Consider the following 18,262-nt stretch of genomic DNA (forward strand, 5'->3'; position numbering starts at 1 on the left):
ACATAGGTGTTCCTCCTCTCTGTGGAGTGTTGGGCTGCTTAGGCTCCATTACCTGTTGTCAAGTGGATGTCATTAAGGGTCCACTAGTAAGGGACACAGGAGCTTTTAGGCCTGGCTGATGAGGTCTCTAGCTTTGCTTTGTCAGCTAAAAGGGGTAATAAATGCCCTTTCCTTGCAGTGTAAAAGAAACGCCTGCATGCCCCACTGCTGACATCAGCTTGACATTGTCCTCTGCAGGGGACGTGCGAGGGATATTTCTGAAGGAGCAATGGGACATTCCAGTGCTCCAGCTCCTGAAATGACCCTGAAAGGCCATCCCCAACAGTTGTGCTGGCAGTTCTGTCCTTTGCCAGTATGATGTAGTTACCTTTTCTTCCCCTTCCTTGGTCCTTGTGCTGAGTTTGGCTCATGTGTTCAACCCTGAATGGGAATGTTATTGTAACAGACTAACTTCACCACCTTGCAAATCCCCCTTACATTTACCCAAGACTACAAAGCTTTATTTAAGGCTCAACCATTACGGGAGAGTAATATATCTGCCATGACGTGCAATAAAATGACTAGTAGCTGTTCTGGGAAAGGATGCAATAAAGTCTGCTGATGAGTGGTAAGTGGAATCTGGCCCAGCTAAAATCAATGTTGCTGGAGTCTCTCTTTATTGCATTGCCTGAGTCAGTATTAATAGATCATGAATGGCAATAGGCTAATGGGGACAACTTGAGAGAGACTGGGAGAGATGCAGACGTTCTCTGAACTGAATGGTTCAGTTCAGTGAGGAAAAGCTGTTTTGCTGCTTCTTGCAGTGAGTATTTAGTTTGTTGGCTAACATAGGTTTAAGATTCAGTGCTGCCACTGTGACTTGCCAGTGTTGCAAAGAATCCCAAATAAATACTTTTTGCTGCCATCTTTTGGTCACAAACATACCTCTTTCCATTTTGGGAGTCTGATGGCTGAAGGAGCATGTGCAACTATGAGAGCAGAAGTGATTGAGGGTAACCACATGACTGCAGCCTCTGTGGCCTTGTGGAGGTTATTCCTGAATAAAGTCCCTGTCCCCAGCTCCACCTGCTCCTGAGCACAGAGGCTACTGACCTCTAAAATTGGCCAAATTCCCAGTGTTCTACATAATTCAGGGTAGTTCTGCTGCATAAACTGGGCGTCCTGCCACCAGATCCAGGTCTAATGCACTGCTTTGAGTACGCGTTTCTGCATCCCACAGCTGTGGGATGCAGCTTTACTTGTCTGTGTCAATTTAACCCTCTGCAAAACCTCGCACCCATCAAGTCCCAAGTCTTGGGACTTCTTGGATGTAAAGGCTATTGCTGTGATCTGGGCTAGCAGCCTTCTAGAAACAGAATCCATTATCTCTAAATAGAGATTAAACCTCATCTATTGCCTTACTGTCCTTTCTCCGCCTTCTGTCTTGTCCTGTCAGTAAAATATAACCTCATTTGTTGTAGAAAAATCTGTCCGTCTCTCATTTTAAAATCTATCTCAAGCTCTGTTCTTTCAGCAGTGCTGTGAACATGAATCTAGATTTAGTTCCAGGATTAAGAATCAAGGTCCAGATTGCTGGAACTCAAGGCAACAGGACTTGTAGTGGAAAATTCCACATTATGTCTATCAGATGAGCGTAGATACGGCAGCATGTAAAGTGGTGATGATTTACACTGGGAGCTGAGCCAGTGTTAGGAGGTAACTTTTTGCACACACCATAAAAAATTTCTTCTTACGCTTACAAGAGACACAACTTGTGTTTAAGCAGCATTATGAAGGCTTGCATTTTGATGCATCCTCTCAGAGGCGAACTATTCCAAGGTATTAAGACTTTTAGTGCTTGTTAAAACGATTCCCCAAATAACTTCCTATTTTTTTTCACTCCATTGTAGCAAAATAACTCACAGGTAAGCAAGACGATTTTTTTTTCCTTTCTGTTCAGTCTCTGATTTTAAAGAGGCCCGCATTGCACATTAAGATATACCTGTCACTGCAGACCTACAAATCTTATTATGCTCCCATTCCTGGTTTAGTCCTTTTTCAATTTATAATGCCAGTTTGGGAAGGCAGACTTGTTTAGCAGCAGCTGATGTTTGGGAAGCGAGGGATTGCTCCCTTTTCTGAGGCATGCTGTGGTAGCCTTGGCAACTCGGGACAGAAATACGTAAACCTTTGTCTGGACTGTCATTGCAAGTGTGACCTGAATGAGATGATTTAAAATATGTCTAATTCTTTTGCAGGCATTATTCATGCTAGAGGATTAGTTCGGGAATGCTTGGCTGAGACGGAACGAAATGCAAGATCCTAGCCCACTAATTCAGTTGCAAGATTTTCCATCTCTTAATGAAGAAAAAGTAACACTTATTCCTTTTGACTCTTGAAACATTCAGACAAATTCCTTTATTTTGAATGTTTTACCTTGTTTTGCCCTTACAAAAATGTATAGTTAAGAATGAGAAAACAAGGATTTTTCAACTTATGGAGGGTTTGCATTTTGTAAAGACGTTAAAACTCCCTAAAATGTTTCTAAAACATGAAAACTGAACTGCATGCAGAGGAATGCTCTTTCTCTCCCAGGCTATATTTCAGTTCTCTTCTTATCCAGCCACAGTCTTAATTCTGTTTTTTTCCTTTGACTATATTCACTTAACCCCAAACTGTCAATCTTTCAAAGTTTGACATAAGCTCTAAGGATTTTTTTTTAATAAATGCAGAATAGCATGCTGTACCTAGTAGTCTGCTAAGTCACAATTTGTCATACAGCATAGACCCTGCTTAGAAATAACCTTCCCCTTCTCTTATTTTTCCTTTTTTCTTCGTTTTGCATAAACATTTGCATGACTGTTAGTGCTTTGAAGTCCATTTAAAGTGCATGAGTTATATGGAAAATAGGGAAACCTATTAAATAATAACAAGGTCCTGGAAAGCTAATTTCTACATTAAGGCTGGAGATTTCAGTTTAAAGTTTGCCAAAAAAAAAAGAAAATTCTGGATAAATTACTAAAACTGTTATTTGCATCTTTGTATGTATTTATTACTTGACGTAATAAAGCTTATTTTCATTAACAGTTTGTATTAAAACTATGTACAGTCACTTTAATCAGATTCATACTCCATGAACAAGAACTCTCAACAGATAAAGATTTAACCTTCATGCAGGAGGCTCAAGTTCAGGAACAGACAAGGGAACGGGCCTGCAGATTGCTGGAGAGTTTCTGTCCGTGGTGTGGTCTGGATGCGGTCGATCTCTGTAAGAAGGCAGTAGTAAGAGGTTGCTAGCAGTCTCCATTGCTTTCAAAATACAAGCTATGGCTTCGGTTCTTGAAGCACTCTCCCTTCACTGCTGAGGGTGAAAACTTGGTGGCAGCCGGTGAGGGTGCTGTCCAAAATTAAAGAGAAGTTTTGGTTAAGCAATTAAGAGTTCTTAAAAGGATCAAAATAGGAAAGTATACTGCACTAGTGGCTCCAAAGTAACAGTAACAAAGGAAAAGCAGCTCCATGTACTTGCATAAAATGGGAAGCTGTCAAAATGAGTGGAGATACCAAAATGCCCCAGCTTAACTGCAGCACAGCATAAACATAATAAACAACTGTAATTCACTATTGTACAATCAAATCTAAACCCTAAGGAAGATGGGATATCTGGGATATCCAATACATACGGAGCTGTGGATACTTGAAGCAAACACAGTAGTAAGAGGCAAAGTTAATTACTCCACAGCTTGGATGAACTGGATTCTGTTGCCTTGGGAGGCAGCTTCCAATACACGTTATCTGTAATGACCCAATTTCACCTTTGAACTGGAAGAACATGACTGACCATGACTGACCAACCCTCACTTGCAGGAGCGCCTCCCCGCCCCAAGGCTCGTCACCACTCCAGACAAGATTTGTAAAGCTTCTGTTTAAACTTCATTCAGAACTAAATAGGACAGAGCATTTGTTGAAGCTAACAGATCTGAAGGAGGCAACCAGTGACGGGTGTCTCTTCTGTCAGCATGTCTGTTTACACCATCAGAACCAGCATCCAAACCTGGTCACTGTTTATAAAGGATTTACGTCAGTAGAGGCCTTGCCTGAGTAAGGATGGAAAGTTAAAACCTTTTAGGGCTGTTCTCCGTATGTATTGGAACTCCTACAAAGCAGCATAAGGTATCATCCGGGGAGAAGGAGATCTATTGAATTTTTTTTGTCTCTGTTAACAATGGTGGAAAGTTTATAGTTGCTTTTTAACAAGGATTGGTTTATCATCCGCTGAACTTGGCAGAAAAACTGATTGCTAGATGTGATTAATGGGAGACAGAAATAGGAATACATGACTGCTTTTATCAGTTTGGTTTTACAGTAATAGCAGGTCACTACTCAGTATTTCAGTTGTGCTTATGAAGCTCTACATCATCTGTTAGTTTGAAAATTGTTTAGGTATAATGACAAATGTTTCCCTTACCCTACTAGGGCAAGTCAGTATTATATATGTTTATTTCTTATGCAATTGTTGCATCTCTTTAAAATGCTTCTTCCTTTCTAGGTTTTCCTTTGCTCTTCTTTTTTTCTCTTGCTTCTTCTTCTCCGATGCTTTCTTCTCTTTAAAAACATCGCTATCTTCACCTTTGTAGAAGAGGTCAACCTTTTCCTGCAGGATTTCTCTGGCTATCTTTCGGTTCTGCTCCACTGATCTTGTTTGATGACACTGAAGAAATACAATAGGACATTTTTACTGGAACTTTAACCTGTTTAATTCTTCTGCTTTCCCTTTCAGTCTACATATTCCCGCCATTACAGTAAAGTAACTCCCTCTCCCCCAAGCCAAGAGCATCCCCCTGCCAAGAACTGCTGGAACTTTTGTATCCAGGTGATATATTTTGGAGAGGCTGCCTAACAATTATTTGCTACTGTAACTCATCAGACTGGCTTTTGCATGAATCTTTAATTCTGTCAGCGAATAAGATTGCTTCCATATTACCTTGGAAAGCTTCTTCTGAGTTTAACTTAACTGTCTTCCCCTTGTGATAAGGAAGCAAAGATAAATTTCAAAGTATTAATCCACAAGAAGCAGGTAAGAGTAATGCTTAAAAAGAATGCAAAGTGAGCATGATCAACTTGTTAAGGAAGACATTCTAACTAACTCACAAGAGGGATAGGAATACGACAGCTGCCACTGAAAGGCAGCTACAGTGAAGATAGGTACATTTTATTGAAAACTACAAAATAGTACTGCTTGTCGAAGCCAGCAAGATCAGCTATGACCCCAAGTTTATTTATCTACTGATCGCCAAAACTGCTTCTTGCTGAGGTTCTTTACAACACATAGAAACTTTTCCTCCATGACATTTGCACTGTGATTATGCTTTACTATGAAAGGAGACTTGGAAGACGCGATGCAATTTGTGACTTAATGAAATAAAAAATATAATTACCTTTACTACAATCCCAGATGGAATATGCTTCAAGACAACACAGTTGTTTGTCTTATTTGTGGCTTGACCTCCTGGGCCGTCACCTCTTACAAACTGTTCTTTTAATTCTGCCTCAGATAGTCCAAGGAGATTGAAAGAGTTGTTCTTTCCTGCTGCCTGAAGTAAGGGCACTCTGGGCAGAGAAAATTGCTGCTTCCTCAAAATCCATGGTCTCCACGATGGTGTTCGCACTTCTCTCAGGAAGAATGTAAAATGAAATAAACTTGGCACATTCATACAGAAACGAGGACACAGTTTCTCTGCAATGAAACCTGAAATACAGGTGGGGAATGGAGTTTGCCATGAGAATCCTTGTTTTAAGATGATCTAGTTTAGCTGCACGTCTTGAGCGATATTTTGATATTCAGATTTATTTTCAAGGATATTTGAACTGGTTTCATAGGTGTTTGCCTTGAAATATTTACCATTCTGAATGGAATTTCAGTCCTCATTGCAATTAGGTTTCTTAAAATAGTCAAGATTATTATTTTGTTGTTGAAAGCGATCTGGAAAACAGTAAATAAATTAGTACTCCTACCAACACTTGGAAAATATTAAAGATACCTGAAAAAAAAAGAAGAGGAAAGAGAGGCTATTTCTATCTTGCAGTCTGACGTGTACCGCCTGACCAGGAAGCCTTTGCAGACGCTCCGCTCACGCCCAGGTTATGTCTTGCTGGCAACAGTACCTGCAATTCACGTGTCGACACATGCTTGAACTACATCAAGGGAGGACAAGTGAGGGTGCAGGAATCCTCCTCTGAGGTTGCCTTAAACAGTGCTCTAAACTACTGAAAAGAAACCCGCTGGAAGAAGCAGCAAATTTACATAGTGTAACTGGCCTAATAACGTCTTGGCTTCCCATGTTCACTGGCTTACGGTCATGGAAGGCTGCAAAGAGGAGGTGGAGGGAAAACAAAATGAAAAAAAAAAGAACGATTTCTGTCCCAAGGATACGGGTATCAGAAGTCAGATCTGGCAGAACAGAGCTCGAGTAGTTTAAACAAGTCAGAACAGAAAGATGGATTTTTACCTGTAAGAATGATGCATGACTGCTCAGTGAAAACGCCCGACTAACGGTACGCAGCAGAACTCTGGTATGTGTATTTACAGCTACCGACTGATTTATGATTTTGAGTTCCTGACATTCCTTTTTAATGCTCGGTTAGTACAGGAAACAGAGTAATCCTTATCTAAACAGATTACATGATCTAGACTCCTCTTTTGACCTTGCTCCAAAACAGTGGTTTCCAAATTTTGAGGTCGGGCTCTCGTGCGCGTAAGATTTGGTGAGTGGTCTAATGCCGCAAACGTGGAAAACTCCATTTCAAATCAGAAGTAGTACTCCACGTTGATCCTGTTAACAAGCGTGCCCATCCTGCTCTACCCTCGTAACTTCCTACATAGCCCATCGTGTGGCTTTGATGGAGGAAAAAGAATCGGAGGAGTAAGCAGACCACCGGGTTTTCAACTGCTGCTTCACATGGTGATTTTCCCCAGGTCAAGTTATTAACAAAGGCAGAAAAGCACGCATGGAAGTGTGCATCATCCTCGTGGACAACGAGGAACGTCAGATTCTCCTCCTGTCAAACAGCACTCTTCAGCAAGCCATTAGGTAAAGCAATTAAAACAACACATGCTGTTATGCTTGAAATATTTGATTTGAAAGGAAATACTTCAGCACGTGAAGAAGTGGCACTCGGCAATAAACATCCATAAAATTTGAACATAACTGTTGAAATAAAAATAATTTTAAGAAAGCTTTTATTGGCAAGTAAAGATGTCCACTTGGTGGCACTAGAAGGTAGTAACGGGTTTTTCTGCCACAAAAATTAGCAGAACTACTACCTAGTTCTGAAGTGAGCCTTCACTCAACAGCGGGTTTAATATGGGCACCGCCTGCTTTGAAACCAGGACTGACAACTCTCCGAGCTGCCTGATCTTCATAGGTAAGTCAAGGTGAAAAATCACGTTCACGGTAAGCCTTTCTACTACTTGACGCTACGGCTATAAACCAAGACTAAACCTAAAAGATACTAGAGTTTTCTCGAGATTTCACTTAGCGCAGAAAGTCTCCAAGAAACACCTGCCTTACGATGCAAAAAAGATCTTAAGACAATAATGCTTTAATTCGGGGAGGGGGGAAAGCTTTGCTCATAGTTTTTAAGCATAGACTACGGAAGAGCTGTGTCAGTAAGGACACCAATCTCCCGTTTCTTAAACGCAGTCACGGACGCGACCAGCCGTTCCCAGCTTCGCCGGACAGGACAGAGGGCGGTTGGACGCATCGGCGATGACGGCGTAGCGACAATGCACCGGGCACCCCGGACAGCGGATCAAACTGCGGTTTACAGCAACCGTTTTGCTGCAAAACGCGCACAAACGACCGCGTTTGTTGTCCCACGCGTCCAGGAAACAACGCGCGTAGCAAGACTTCGGCAGAGGCTCCAGCACGGCTTGACAGCCGCCGAGCGCCCCAAGGGGCGCGCTGCCGCCCGACACCTGCGGCTTCGCGGTCCCTGCGCCACGACCCCGGCCCTCCCGGGCCTGCCGCCTCCCCGCCGGACCGAAGTGACGAACCGGGCCTCGCCGCGGCCCGACTCCCGGCTCGGGAGGAGCCGAGGGCAGCTCCCCGCGGGCCCGGGACACCCGCCGCCCCGCCGCCACCTCTTACCTCCGGCGACCCGGGGCGAGCGCCACCGCCCCCTCCTGCGCCCGCACTGCGCAGGCGCACGCCGCCCTATGCGGTCGCGCACACCTCCGCTCCCCGAAGGCCGCCTCTGCGCACGCGCACCTCGTGGAGGAGGGCGTTACCACCAGGCTAATTGGCACTTGGAAAGCCAATCGCTGCGCAAGGGGCGGGCTTACGCACGCCTTCCATCCACTACCAATCAGGTTCTGGGAAACCGTGCGGCGCGTAGCCGCATTAGCCAATCCCCTCGCGGCGGCGCGCGTACTTCTCCACGTAGCGAATCAGAGTTGAAGGCGCGGCCTGGCGCGCGGTCAAGACGGCCAATCATCGAGCTGGGCTCTGCCTTGAGCGCCCTCTACCCCACCACGTTCGAAACTCGGCCGCCAATCGTCGGGAAGGAGGCGACGGGCCGCGCCTGTTTATCGACTAACGGTCGCCGGGGGAGGCATCTCTTGGGTCGCTGCCGACGCCTCCTCGTGGGCTTCCAGAAATGCGGGTAGGAACCGGGCGAGCCCTGAGGGCAGCTGGCGGGGCCGGAGCCGGCAGCGCCGCTGCACTTGGCCGCGTCCCAGGGCCGCGAGGCCGCTTCCACCGCACCGCCCCCTTCCCCGACGAGTGGCGGGCCTGCCAGCCAATCCGAGGCGGTGGCGCCGTCAACATCCCGGAGCGCGAGGGGCAGCTGCCCAATGGGAGTGTGGGGGCGGAGCTTGACCCGAGGGGGGCGGTGGGGGTGGAGTCCTTGGGGGGGGGCAGAGCTGAGGGTAAGGGGTGGCTTGTGAGGGGAGAGGAGTCTGAGGGGGCGGAGTTGGCGGGAGGGGGTCACTTATGAGAGGAGGGGACCCGGGGGAGTGGGGGGGGACACACACAGAGTTGGGGAGGAGGGTGCTAATTGAGGGGAGGCGACCTGAGGGGGCAGACGCGGCGAGAGGGGCTCACTTCTGAGGGGAGGGGGTCCCCAGAGGGGGCTGAGCTTTTGAGGCGAGGGCGTTCCCTGAGGGGACCGGGGCTTTAGAGCCCAAAGGCTCGTTGTCCCTTCTCAGGGTCCCTGGGGAAGCCCTGGGGAAGCCGAGGAGATGGGCGCCTGGCGGCGGGAGGGGAAGCGGGGACCGCGGCGCCCTGTCACCCCTTAGCGACCTGCGAGGAACGGCAGCAACCAGATCTCGCTCAGGAGGAGATGCAGAACCGCGGTCTCCGGGTCTGTGCTGGCCCAGGTGTTCGCATCTAAATCAGTACTGATACTTACGAGTCAAAACACCTTGCAGCTTGTTTTTTTTAATCCTACCCCTTTATGTAGGGACTTGGCTGCATAAGGACTGTTCTGTGCTATGGAAACAATAGATGACAGCTTAGCTGTTCCTCGGCCCAGTTATAGTTCACTTAATTTTTTATTTATTTTTTTTATCGCGAGCAGACTTCTAATGAGGTTATGAAACGAGCCTGTGTCACAGCTAAGTCCCACCCATCTGCTGTGCTGCTGAGATAGGCCATCCATGATTTTATCCTGGGGAGATGGGGGTGACTGATGTAGCCCCCACCATTGCCATCCAGCTGCTCCAGAGACACTTGCAGCTTCTGCTTTATCTGTCAGGTTAGGTGCCTGATAACCTTCAAGTTTTCCAGACTTCTGACCACTAGAAAAAGAAGAAAGGCTTTTTTTTCTTCTTCGATTTATCCCAAGAAGCTCTGCTGAAGGGATATGTGTATCTCTGATAACTTCCTTCTAATTCTTGCATTTTCAGCCCTAACCAAAGGAAATAGCTTGAGTGAGTACCTGGAAAACATTTCTGCTAAAGCCAAACAGGCTCCAATAAAACCGGGAAAAATTGGACCGTTGTCCATCAGTTTCCTTCCGGTGGAAATGATTTTTTATACTTCTGAAACTATCTGTTAGAGATGTATCTCTATGTGCTTACAAATAATGAAAACTTAAATCTGTGAAAGCTGGTAGCATGTACTTGTAAGCCCTGTAAAGAAGAATGGTTGTGCTTTGAAGGTGTTGTGCTTCTTTAAGGCAGCAGGGATTTATTCTTAGTATTATCACAGACTACTAGGATGATATTTCTTAATGTCTCTTTTTGTTCTCCATCCGTGAAGTGATCGTAAGGTTTTTCTTCAGTGTTAGAACATAGGATGAATTCACCAGGGTGTAGAAGATGCTGAAATAAGCACTACAGAAGAACTGATTAATCAATGTATTTCAAGTGTTTTCTTAGAGAAAGTATGGAAACCAGAAGAATATTTTAGTCTCTCTACAGCCATTCTTGTAAACTGCTGCTTTGAGTGCTGTAAGACCAAGTATTTTGTATTTATTTATTTATGATGCTTTCAGTTAACCAGCTGCTGTTTTTAACTGCTGTGGGATTCCTGTTTGACTACATTTGATTGTTAATCTGTAAGAAATGTAGCTCAAAACAGTTTCAATGCTTTTTGAATTAATGTTATATAGTAATAATAAAGCAGGCGTTCTGTGAAAAAAGTCAGCCAAATATTACATACACAAATAGCAGAATTGGTCAACTGCGGTCTAACTCAGTGGGTCTCGATTTTATTTTTTTGGGGGGTGTGTTTCTTCCAGTGAAGGCGCAGATCCCTGTTCAGCAGATTTAAATACATTGATAATAGGCCCTTTCACAGAAGTCTCAAAAACTGTCTGTCGAGCCTCAGATTTAAAACGCCAACCAACCAAACCCCAACAACACTGTTCTACCTGGAACGTTTTGGATTCAGACACCCTTTACAGCCCAGCCTAGATGTGTGATGCACAGCTAGGAGTCTGTTTGATTTGTAAGAGTCCCAGCAAGTACAAGGCTGAATAAATAGCACCTGTTTGCAAGCATAGCACAGGACAAGGAAGAGAGGTTGGTTGTGGAATGCTAGCACTTTCTGGGGTGGTTTGGCTGAAACAACTGTCCCTTTAATCAAATTCTGTTTCTTCAAACAACAAAGTCAAATGGCTTTTTAAAACGTGAGGGTGATGCTTACTTCTTTGTATTTTCAGGGTAATGTCATACTTGAGCCTAAGATATGGAAAACCGTGACGTGGTGAATACCATACAAGAAATCCCTTCATCTTCTGCAGACTCTGATGTCAGAAATACCCACAGGTCTGTGTGTAACTTGAATTGTAACAGGTAATGTGTTGATGGAATTCCTAGCAAATATTTTTATTATTTTTGTTCTGCTTAGTTAGTATGCTTTTACAGTAACATTGTTACTAAAGTGAAATAATATGTAATACTCTGCAATATATTTTAGGGTTTTTTAGATTTGCAGGTATAATCCTTAATGAGAAAAGCCTTACTGAAAGAACTGTTAAGCCTTCCGTAAAAACTTAGTAACTTCCATTGCTTTGTGTCTTTTAGAATGGGGGAGGGGAAAACCTGTCTTGGACAAATTGTAAGAGATCATTCTTTGGAAAGATCATGCATTATGCTAAGTCATTTGTAGAGAACAGCAGCTTAGAAAAAGTGAATTGTTTTTCTGTTCAATGTCCAAGGTGTTCCCAGTGAATAAGAAGGGCAAATACGGACTAATGGCCTAAGTGACAGATAAGGAGAGGTTCTTCTTGACTGACCTGTTATGATGAGAATTACAAGTCGCTTACTGCATGTGTAACTTCTGAAAAGGAGGCAGTAGTCTTGGACTTCATAAATCATTGTTACGCAGAAGCTTATATCTGTAAGCTTCTGACCTCAGAATCTATGAAGAAGCAGATAGGTTTGATGAAAAGCTGTATTTATTGACGTTTGTACTAGTGAGCAGTAATATCTGTGCTGATTATGCTGTCTCTCTTCTTGGAAGGCTACTGCGTTTTAATAGTATGTAGGATAAGGATGAAGCATGCTGTGGATTCTTTGACATTTTCTTGAAAAACATCCTCATTTTTATGAAGGTGTCAGGGGTTTTCTTCAGCATGATGAGGGTCACAATGTAAATTAAGTGTATAATTCTTTTATGGCTGCATAGCATATGTAGTGTATTATTTTGGCCACTATGTTGGACAACTGGCACAATAAATAATTGAAATGTTTTTTTTCCCCTCATGTTTCACTCAAAGTCCCTCATCCAATCCCAATGGAGTGTCTGGTTACTCAGGGAATACCAGATCCTCATTAATGCCTGGGTCTGTTGAGCTGCTTGCCTCCTTTATGCAAGATATCCAGAACATTGGAAATGCTGACTCGGACATTGTGAAGAACTGCGAGGTATTTGATGTCAAGGTTTATTTAAAAAAAGAAAAAAAATATAATGTATCGGCTTTGCATTTTGGAAGACAGATCTAATGATGATATAGTTTAGCAGTAAGATTTATATATGTATGTGTTTATTCCTCAGGATGGGACAAATCCTTTTACAAGGTATGAACTAACCACGTGGATGGATTTTTATTGCAATTTTATCTTAGCTTTTTACAATATGTTAGCTTTTTATCTTAGTGTTTTACAATACAGATGTGAATACTTTTTTCCCAAAGTTACAGTACTTAAAGATTGCAAGTTTTTTGAACTGAAAAATTTAAACCTTTAAAATTGTAGTACTTTAAACCGGTCTGAAGTGATCCTAGAAATTGGAAGTTTTCTTTCTAAAAATGGCTCTCTTTCAGTTGAATTATTTATTTATTCCATTTGTAAAGATGTGTAGATGATTAGTTTGTTTCCAGATTTAAAACAACACAAAAATCATGATGTAGGGTCAATTAGCTAATGCTCTCAAACCCTTTTTTAATGTTGTTTTTGTCCTTTTTTTATTTTAAATTTTATCATTATTTTTAGTCTCCATAAGGAACATCAGGTTTCCACACCATGAGCTTGTTCCTGCAGAATTTTTGAGCTTTCTGGCTGTGGTCCATCAAACTGTCTCTTGACAGATGCTTAATTTGGGTGCTCTTTAACAGCTCCAAGAAAAGAATATAGATGTCTGTGTCTAGGCACATGCGTTCTATGTCCCGTGTCCTATGCTTCAAGTATCAGGCTCCGTAAATATTAGCATAAAATAATTTTTAAAATTCAGATTTTACCACATTTTAGGAGCCCTATATATTTGATTTTTTTTAAAATTATCTTTTTGTTTTCACTAAATAGTTATGTATCATGGCCTTTAGCTGGATTGTTGAAGGGAAATGTTTCTTATTGAAGTGAACAGTTCACTGGACATAGGGACTTTAAAATTATCAATTTTAAAATTGCCCATAATTTATTGAACTGGAATCAACCTTTCCAACATTTGACTGTACTTTCCTGCCAGCTGTTTCTACTTTTAAGTCATTTGATTTTTTTTTTAAATAGAATAACTCTCTTCCCTTGTTTGTTTGGTTGTTTTTTTTAAACCAAACTTAAACTGTAGAGATGTGTTATCTTGCTGTCTAGAAGGACCTTTTTTTAAGTGAATGTGTCCATAGTGAATTGTTTCCGTTGATTGACGTGATAGGGGGCTGCATGTATTGTGGGGTGGACAGCCACCGTGCTGTTACTAAATTTTGTATTATGGCAACACCTAAGTATAAGATTGCAAAACTATTTTGTAGCTAGAGTAAAAGGTAAGAGATGCAATATGACTGTGCTTTAATTATTTTACTTTGTGGTTTAATAGACAAGGTGGCTACAGTTATTGAGACTGGTAGAAAAACAATGTCAGGAACAAATAGTTGCCCAGCAAGAGCAGTTCCACCATCAAATCCAAGTAAGTAATGATTTGTTCATGTAGGTAGGTTAGGCTGAATGTTTCTTTAATCTACCACCCCCACCCCACCCCCCATCTCCAAATCAATGCAATATGGTCTCTGGCACTCCTGTGGTTTTTCTGTACGTATATTTAGACAGGCAGTTAATGGCAGTGGATGACTGGAATGCCGATTTACAGGATGCATATTTGAGATAGCCTTGGCTAATTAACAAAGTAACTGGTAGGAACCATTTCAGAAGTAAAGATTCTTGGATTATTTGTTTTCAGTTGTTCTGTTTTCACAAACATTTGGTTCATAATTGGATTTTGTAGGTACAAGCTGTTTTTTTTATTAACTGTTAGACTGTATCATTTCTAATTTTGAGACATTGTTATTTTCTCTTCCTTAGAAAACTTTATGCAACTTGTCATTCCCTCATCTAGACAGTATATAGCATAGGAAAACATTCACTGTAATAACTGACCACTTATTTCGCCCTTCAGTTGAATAGTCTCTACGAATGAAAAATGACCCACATGAAGATTCACATGTTTGCTGAACCATATTTATCCATTAAAACAGAAGAAATGTATATGTATGTGTAAGAGACAGTAATTCTATGAATATATAATGCTTAATATCTTCATCGTTTTGGTTGCTGTTTTTCCCTTCCCTTTCCTGATGCCCTCTACACTAGTAGTAATCAACAGTTCCTGAACTGAATTAACAAGAGGTACTGTCCTTTTATCCTATCTCCTGTTTCTCCCCCCCCCATCTCATTATTTTTGTCCCACCAGTGTTTCCTTACCCTTGTATTTCCTTCCTCTTACTGTAGTGGTTTGATTCACTGGTTGCTAATCGTAGTCTTGACTAATCCATTGTGTTGGCTTTGCCGGTTTTTGTCTTTCTTAATAGGAAAGGCTACTTCTGGAAGAGTCGAGTTTGTGGTATCAGCAGGGACTTACTAACTGCATGAATTGCCACGCTAAATATAAAATCAACAGCTATAACTTACTTTCCGTTGTATGAGGGCATTAGATAAAATAGATGGAGCTATTCCAAACTTAAACTGGTATGCCAGTGACCTAGTGAAAATACTGAAATACAGGCAACTCAACACATTCTAATAAGAATAATAAAAAGACAAAAATAATAATCTACTATTTGGGGTAGCAAAGCAAGATGCTGCATTAGCATTGACATGACTCGGAGATAAGGCTTGCTCTATGCTGTGTTTCAAGACCAACTGTGCTTATAAAAATACATCTTTATCCATGTGAAAATAGGGATCAAAAGACCTTGAGTTCATTTTGGAATCAGTGGGGTCAGTCCTTGGCTTGTGTGTTTTATACACCAGAAGACAAGTGTGCTAATGACAAACTATCGCCACCTGTGGATCATCCTAAGATCAGACTTTACTGAAGAGGATTTAAAAATAAGAGTTACCTACAATCCCCAAACTATAGAAATGTCATCTTATTTTTCCCAGGTGTTTTCTTCTCTTGGACTTATTTGTGACTATGCAAAGAGAAGTAAAAATGCTATTTAATTGGAATAGTAGCCTTTCACTTTTCCCACACAAGGTATTAATGACAAAGATTAACCGTTAGCAGAGAATCTGATCAGTTTGGTTTTCTCCCTCCCCCCCCCCAATTCTGTTTCTTCCCTTTTGTTCTCCCTTCCCTACCTTCCTCGACAGAGTTGAATCACAGAATTAAAACGCAAATGATTGCTGCAGTCATGATTGGAATCATTAGCACAACAAAAAAATTTGTTGTGGCAGAAAACTTCATCCTGAGTGTGGGGTTTTTTTTGTTTTGGGTGTTTGGGGTTTTTTTGCATAGAATGAGCTGAAATTCAATTTTTAATTCTGTTGCAAGTTAATAAAACATATGACGCTTGGTTCTTGGTTCTGACTAGCATTACAGTCCTCTGAAATTAAGTCTTATTTTTTATTTCTTACTTTCAGAGAACAAATTGATTTTTGTTCAATTTGTGCTTTCCACTTGCTATTCATATGTGAGTAATGTACTGTAGTTGTGTGAAAAATTATTGCAAGTTCTTCGCCCTGCCCCGAGGGAATTAGTTTGAAGTGTGTTCTTGATAACAACTATATACTCTGGTCTTGTAACATGTAATAAGAGTTGTGTGCTCATGCAGAGTTCAGTAATCTCAATGTAACTCTGCACGAGTGCTGATTGCTGGCCAAAGGACACAGCCATGGGCACTAGCATGAAGTCTTTCCATAGCCCTTGACAAAAGCATTAGTTGTTTCTCACAGCTGTTTCAGTATACCCATGCACAACTGTAAAACTTAAAAAAAAAAAAAAGAGAAATAATATTACTTATCTAATATACTGAAATAACTCTTCACAGACATTGTAGACTAAAGAGTAAGTAACCTGTTAAATCTAGTGATAGGTTTGCTCCACTCCATTGGATACCAAAACAATCAAAATTTAGATCTTTGTATTATATGAACCACCTAATAACATATTACTTAAATCAGATATTTTAAAAGTCAAGTTTTATGCAAATAATCTTAGAGGTACAGTATTCCTATTAGCGTAACAGAGTAATGGTTTATACTTCCATTAAAGTGTACTTGCAATCTTTAAAAATGTATACCCAAGTTATAAATTCTTTTAGATCTAAATTTAGCAAAAGACTTTTGTCCACTTCTAATGACATACCTAGACAGTTTATATTTTTTTAGCTGGCTGGTAGGTAACTATAGTTCTGAAGGCATATAGTGAATACATGCGTGCATGTTCTTTTACATTAATAAGTGACTACCGAGAGCTGTAATTCACTGCATGGAATTAAGGATTGTTACCACGGACGTTTTACTGTTATGCACAGTATGCATATATCTACTTTGTGCATGAGATGTCTACACATTGAAAAATTTGAGTTATTTGAAATAAGCACTCTAATTCTCTCACTAATAACATGAATTGAAGACGCATCAAAATATAAATGTGATTTGTGGCACGATCTCAGGAATTTTGCCTTTTGTTTTCCTATAGCTGATTCAGAATGAGATAAGGCAGTTAGTGAAATTGCAGACCAGCGATTGGGGTGCCGGTAAGAGCAGAAGTTTGCCTGCCAAGCTTACAGACACTTTTTCATCACTAGAAAGTCAAATGGGGATGCGTTCTGAAATCTTTGAAGAAAATGAGTGCATTGTCAATCAACTTAGATCTAATGAAGCAGAAAGTCAGCCAAATGCATCTGATCTGCATCAGGAATGTTTTGCAAATGATGCTTCAGTGAATAGCGGGTACGGTACGCTTTCTGCCTCTGAACTGAACCCTAGCAAATCTGACGACATTAACAAGCGCGCAGACTACATGGACAAAACTTCACAAGGACAGGGTGATGCAGCAGTATTGCAGAGTGATGCAGTTGTAGCCAGTGTTCAAAATAAAAGAGAACTTTTCCCCTCAAAAATAGAGGAAAATCCTTCATCAGGAAGGAATGATATTTTAGTTTTTCCTGCTGAATTCGAACATAAAGTTGACGAAGCTCGATGTGGAAAGAAACCCAGGTAAGTGATAAACTTTCCAAATATGTTAATTTATTGTAGACAGTCCCCATTCAGTAAACAGCTGTTGGTAACTGGAAACATGTAAGAATTGAATGGAACCTCTCGATTGTAAAGAAAACTTCATCTACCAAGCAGCATAGTAATTTGTTTAGCCTAATGTTTCTGCGTGGTGCATATTTGCATCTGCAGTGTTCTTCTGTTGTAGCTACATTGGGGAAAAATATGAAAATCTACTTTCTTCAGCAAATACGAGCTAAGACACAGTTTGCATATAGTGTTTATCTGTGCACCAGAATTTTAGGTGCTGATGACCCATTTTATGTGACTGGTATTTTGCTGTTGTGCTCAACCAGTCTTTTTTGCTAGCTTATATGCATGCATTACAGTAATAAATTGTATCAGACAACAGCCAAACATGTTTGGGTTTTTCTGTTGGCTTTTTTTTGGTTGATCTTTGTTTGTTTTGCGCTATTCAATAGGTGGGTGGATCTACCAAGATTTTTTTGAAAGATTGGCTAGCTAATTTGGCAGTGATGCTGACCAAGCACTGCTCTAGTTGCACAGAACTTAACAATGTACTTTCCCTGTCAGACTAGGCTGTAATGGCCGTGGCTTCATGTGGTTGCGAGCAGTATCAGAGGTCTTGTGGGCAGCATGTTGCCTGTGAGTCCCTGATAGTAGTCTGCAGAGACAAAAACTTTCTCTCTATTGGGAAAACAGAGAGTAGCGAAAATGAACTTGCATTTTGCTAGTACCTAATAAAACACAGAACCGACTTTGTTTAGAGAATTTGGTTTGCAAATGTCTTATTTCAGCATATAAGGTAGAGCATAACCTCATTGATATGTATGTTCTCTTCCTCCCTTCTGTTGGGATTTATTCCAGTATTTGATTCGTGTTGCACAG

At 41.5% G+C, this 18,262-nt stretch overlaps 3 protein-coding genes across 8 annotated transcripts in view; 2 read left to right on the forward strand and 1 right to left on the reverse strand.

The window, feature by feature from the left end:
• CDK2AP1 (cyclin dependent kinase 2 associated protein 1) overlaps positions 1-3,063 on the forward strand; it is a 24,788-nt gene extending 21,725 nt beyond the window's left edge. For all 5 annotated transcript variants that reach the window (XM_076352570.1, XM_076352566.1, XM_076352569.1 and 2 more), the window contains exon 4: positions 2,238-3,063. In XM_076352570.1, the coding sequence (XP_076208685.1) occupies positions 2,238-2,305 (68 nt within the window). In that variant the 3' untranslated portion in view covers positions 2,306-3,063. The remainder of the gene's footprint in view (positions 1-2,237) is intronic.
• On the reverse strand, positions 2,581-8,186 carry MTRFR (mitochondrial translation release factor in rescue). 2 transcript variants are annotated; one of them, XM_076352572.1, is made up of 5 exons: positions 8,127-8,184; positions 5,879-5,959; positions 5,415-5,725; positions 4,445-4,687; positions 2,581-3,376 (listed from the first exon to the last, which is right to left on the reverse strand). In XM_076352572.1, the coding sequence occupies exons 3-4, from the start codon at positions 5,688-5,690 to the stop codon at positions 4,475-4,477; spliced, it is 489 nt and encodes a 162-aa protein (XP_076208687.1). In that variant the 5' UTR covers positions 5,691-5,725; positions 5,879-5,959; positions 8,127-8,184; the 3' UTR covers positions 2,581-3,376; positions 4,445-4,474. The 2 variants fall into 2 exon arrangements, with proteins under 2 accessions (XP_076208687.1, XP_076208686.1); XM_076352571.1 differs by lacking the exon at positions 5,879-5,959 and having other exon boundaries at positions 8,127-8,186.
• Positions 8,187-8,537: 351 nt separating this feature from the next.
• The window catches only part of MPHOSPH9 (M-phase phosphoprotein 9), a 33,446-nt gene continuing 23,721 nt past the window's right edge, over positions 8,538-18,262 (forward strand). Inside the window, exons 1-5 of the mRNA XM_076352826.1 lie at positions 8,538-8,640; positions 11,143-11,275; positions 12,202-12,349; positions 13,734-13,823; positions 16,836-17,356. Of these exons, the coding sequence (XP_076208941.1) occupies positions 11,169-11,275; positions 12,202-12,349; positions 13,734-13,823; positions 16,836-17,356 (866 nt within the window). The 5' untranslated portion in view covers positions 8,538-8,640; positions 11,143-11,168. The remainder of the gene's footprint in view (positions 8,641-11,142; positions 11,276-12,201; positions 12,350-13,733; positions 13,824-16,835; positions 17,357-18,262) is intronic.

This window comes from Aptenodytes patagonicus, chromosome 15 (genome assembly GCF_965638725.1).
Source record: "Aptenodytes patagonicus chromosome 15, bAptPat1.pri.cur, whole genome shotgun sequence".
NCBI lineage: Eukaryota > Metazoa > Chordata > Aves > Sphenisciformes > Spheniscidae > Aptenodytes > Aptenodytes patagonicus.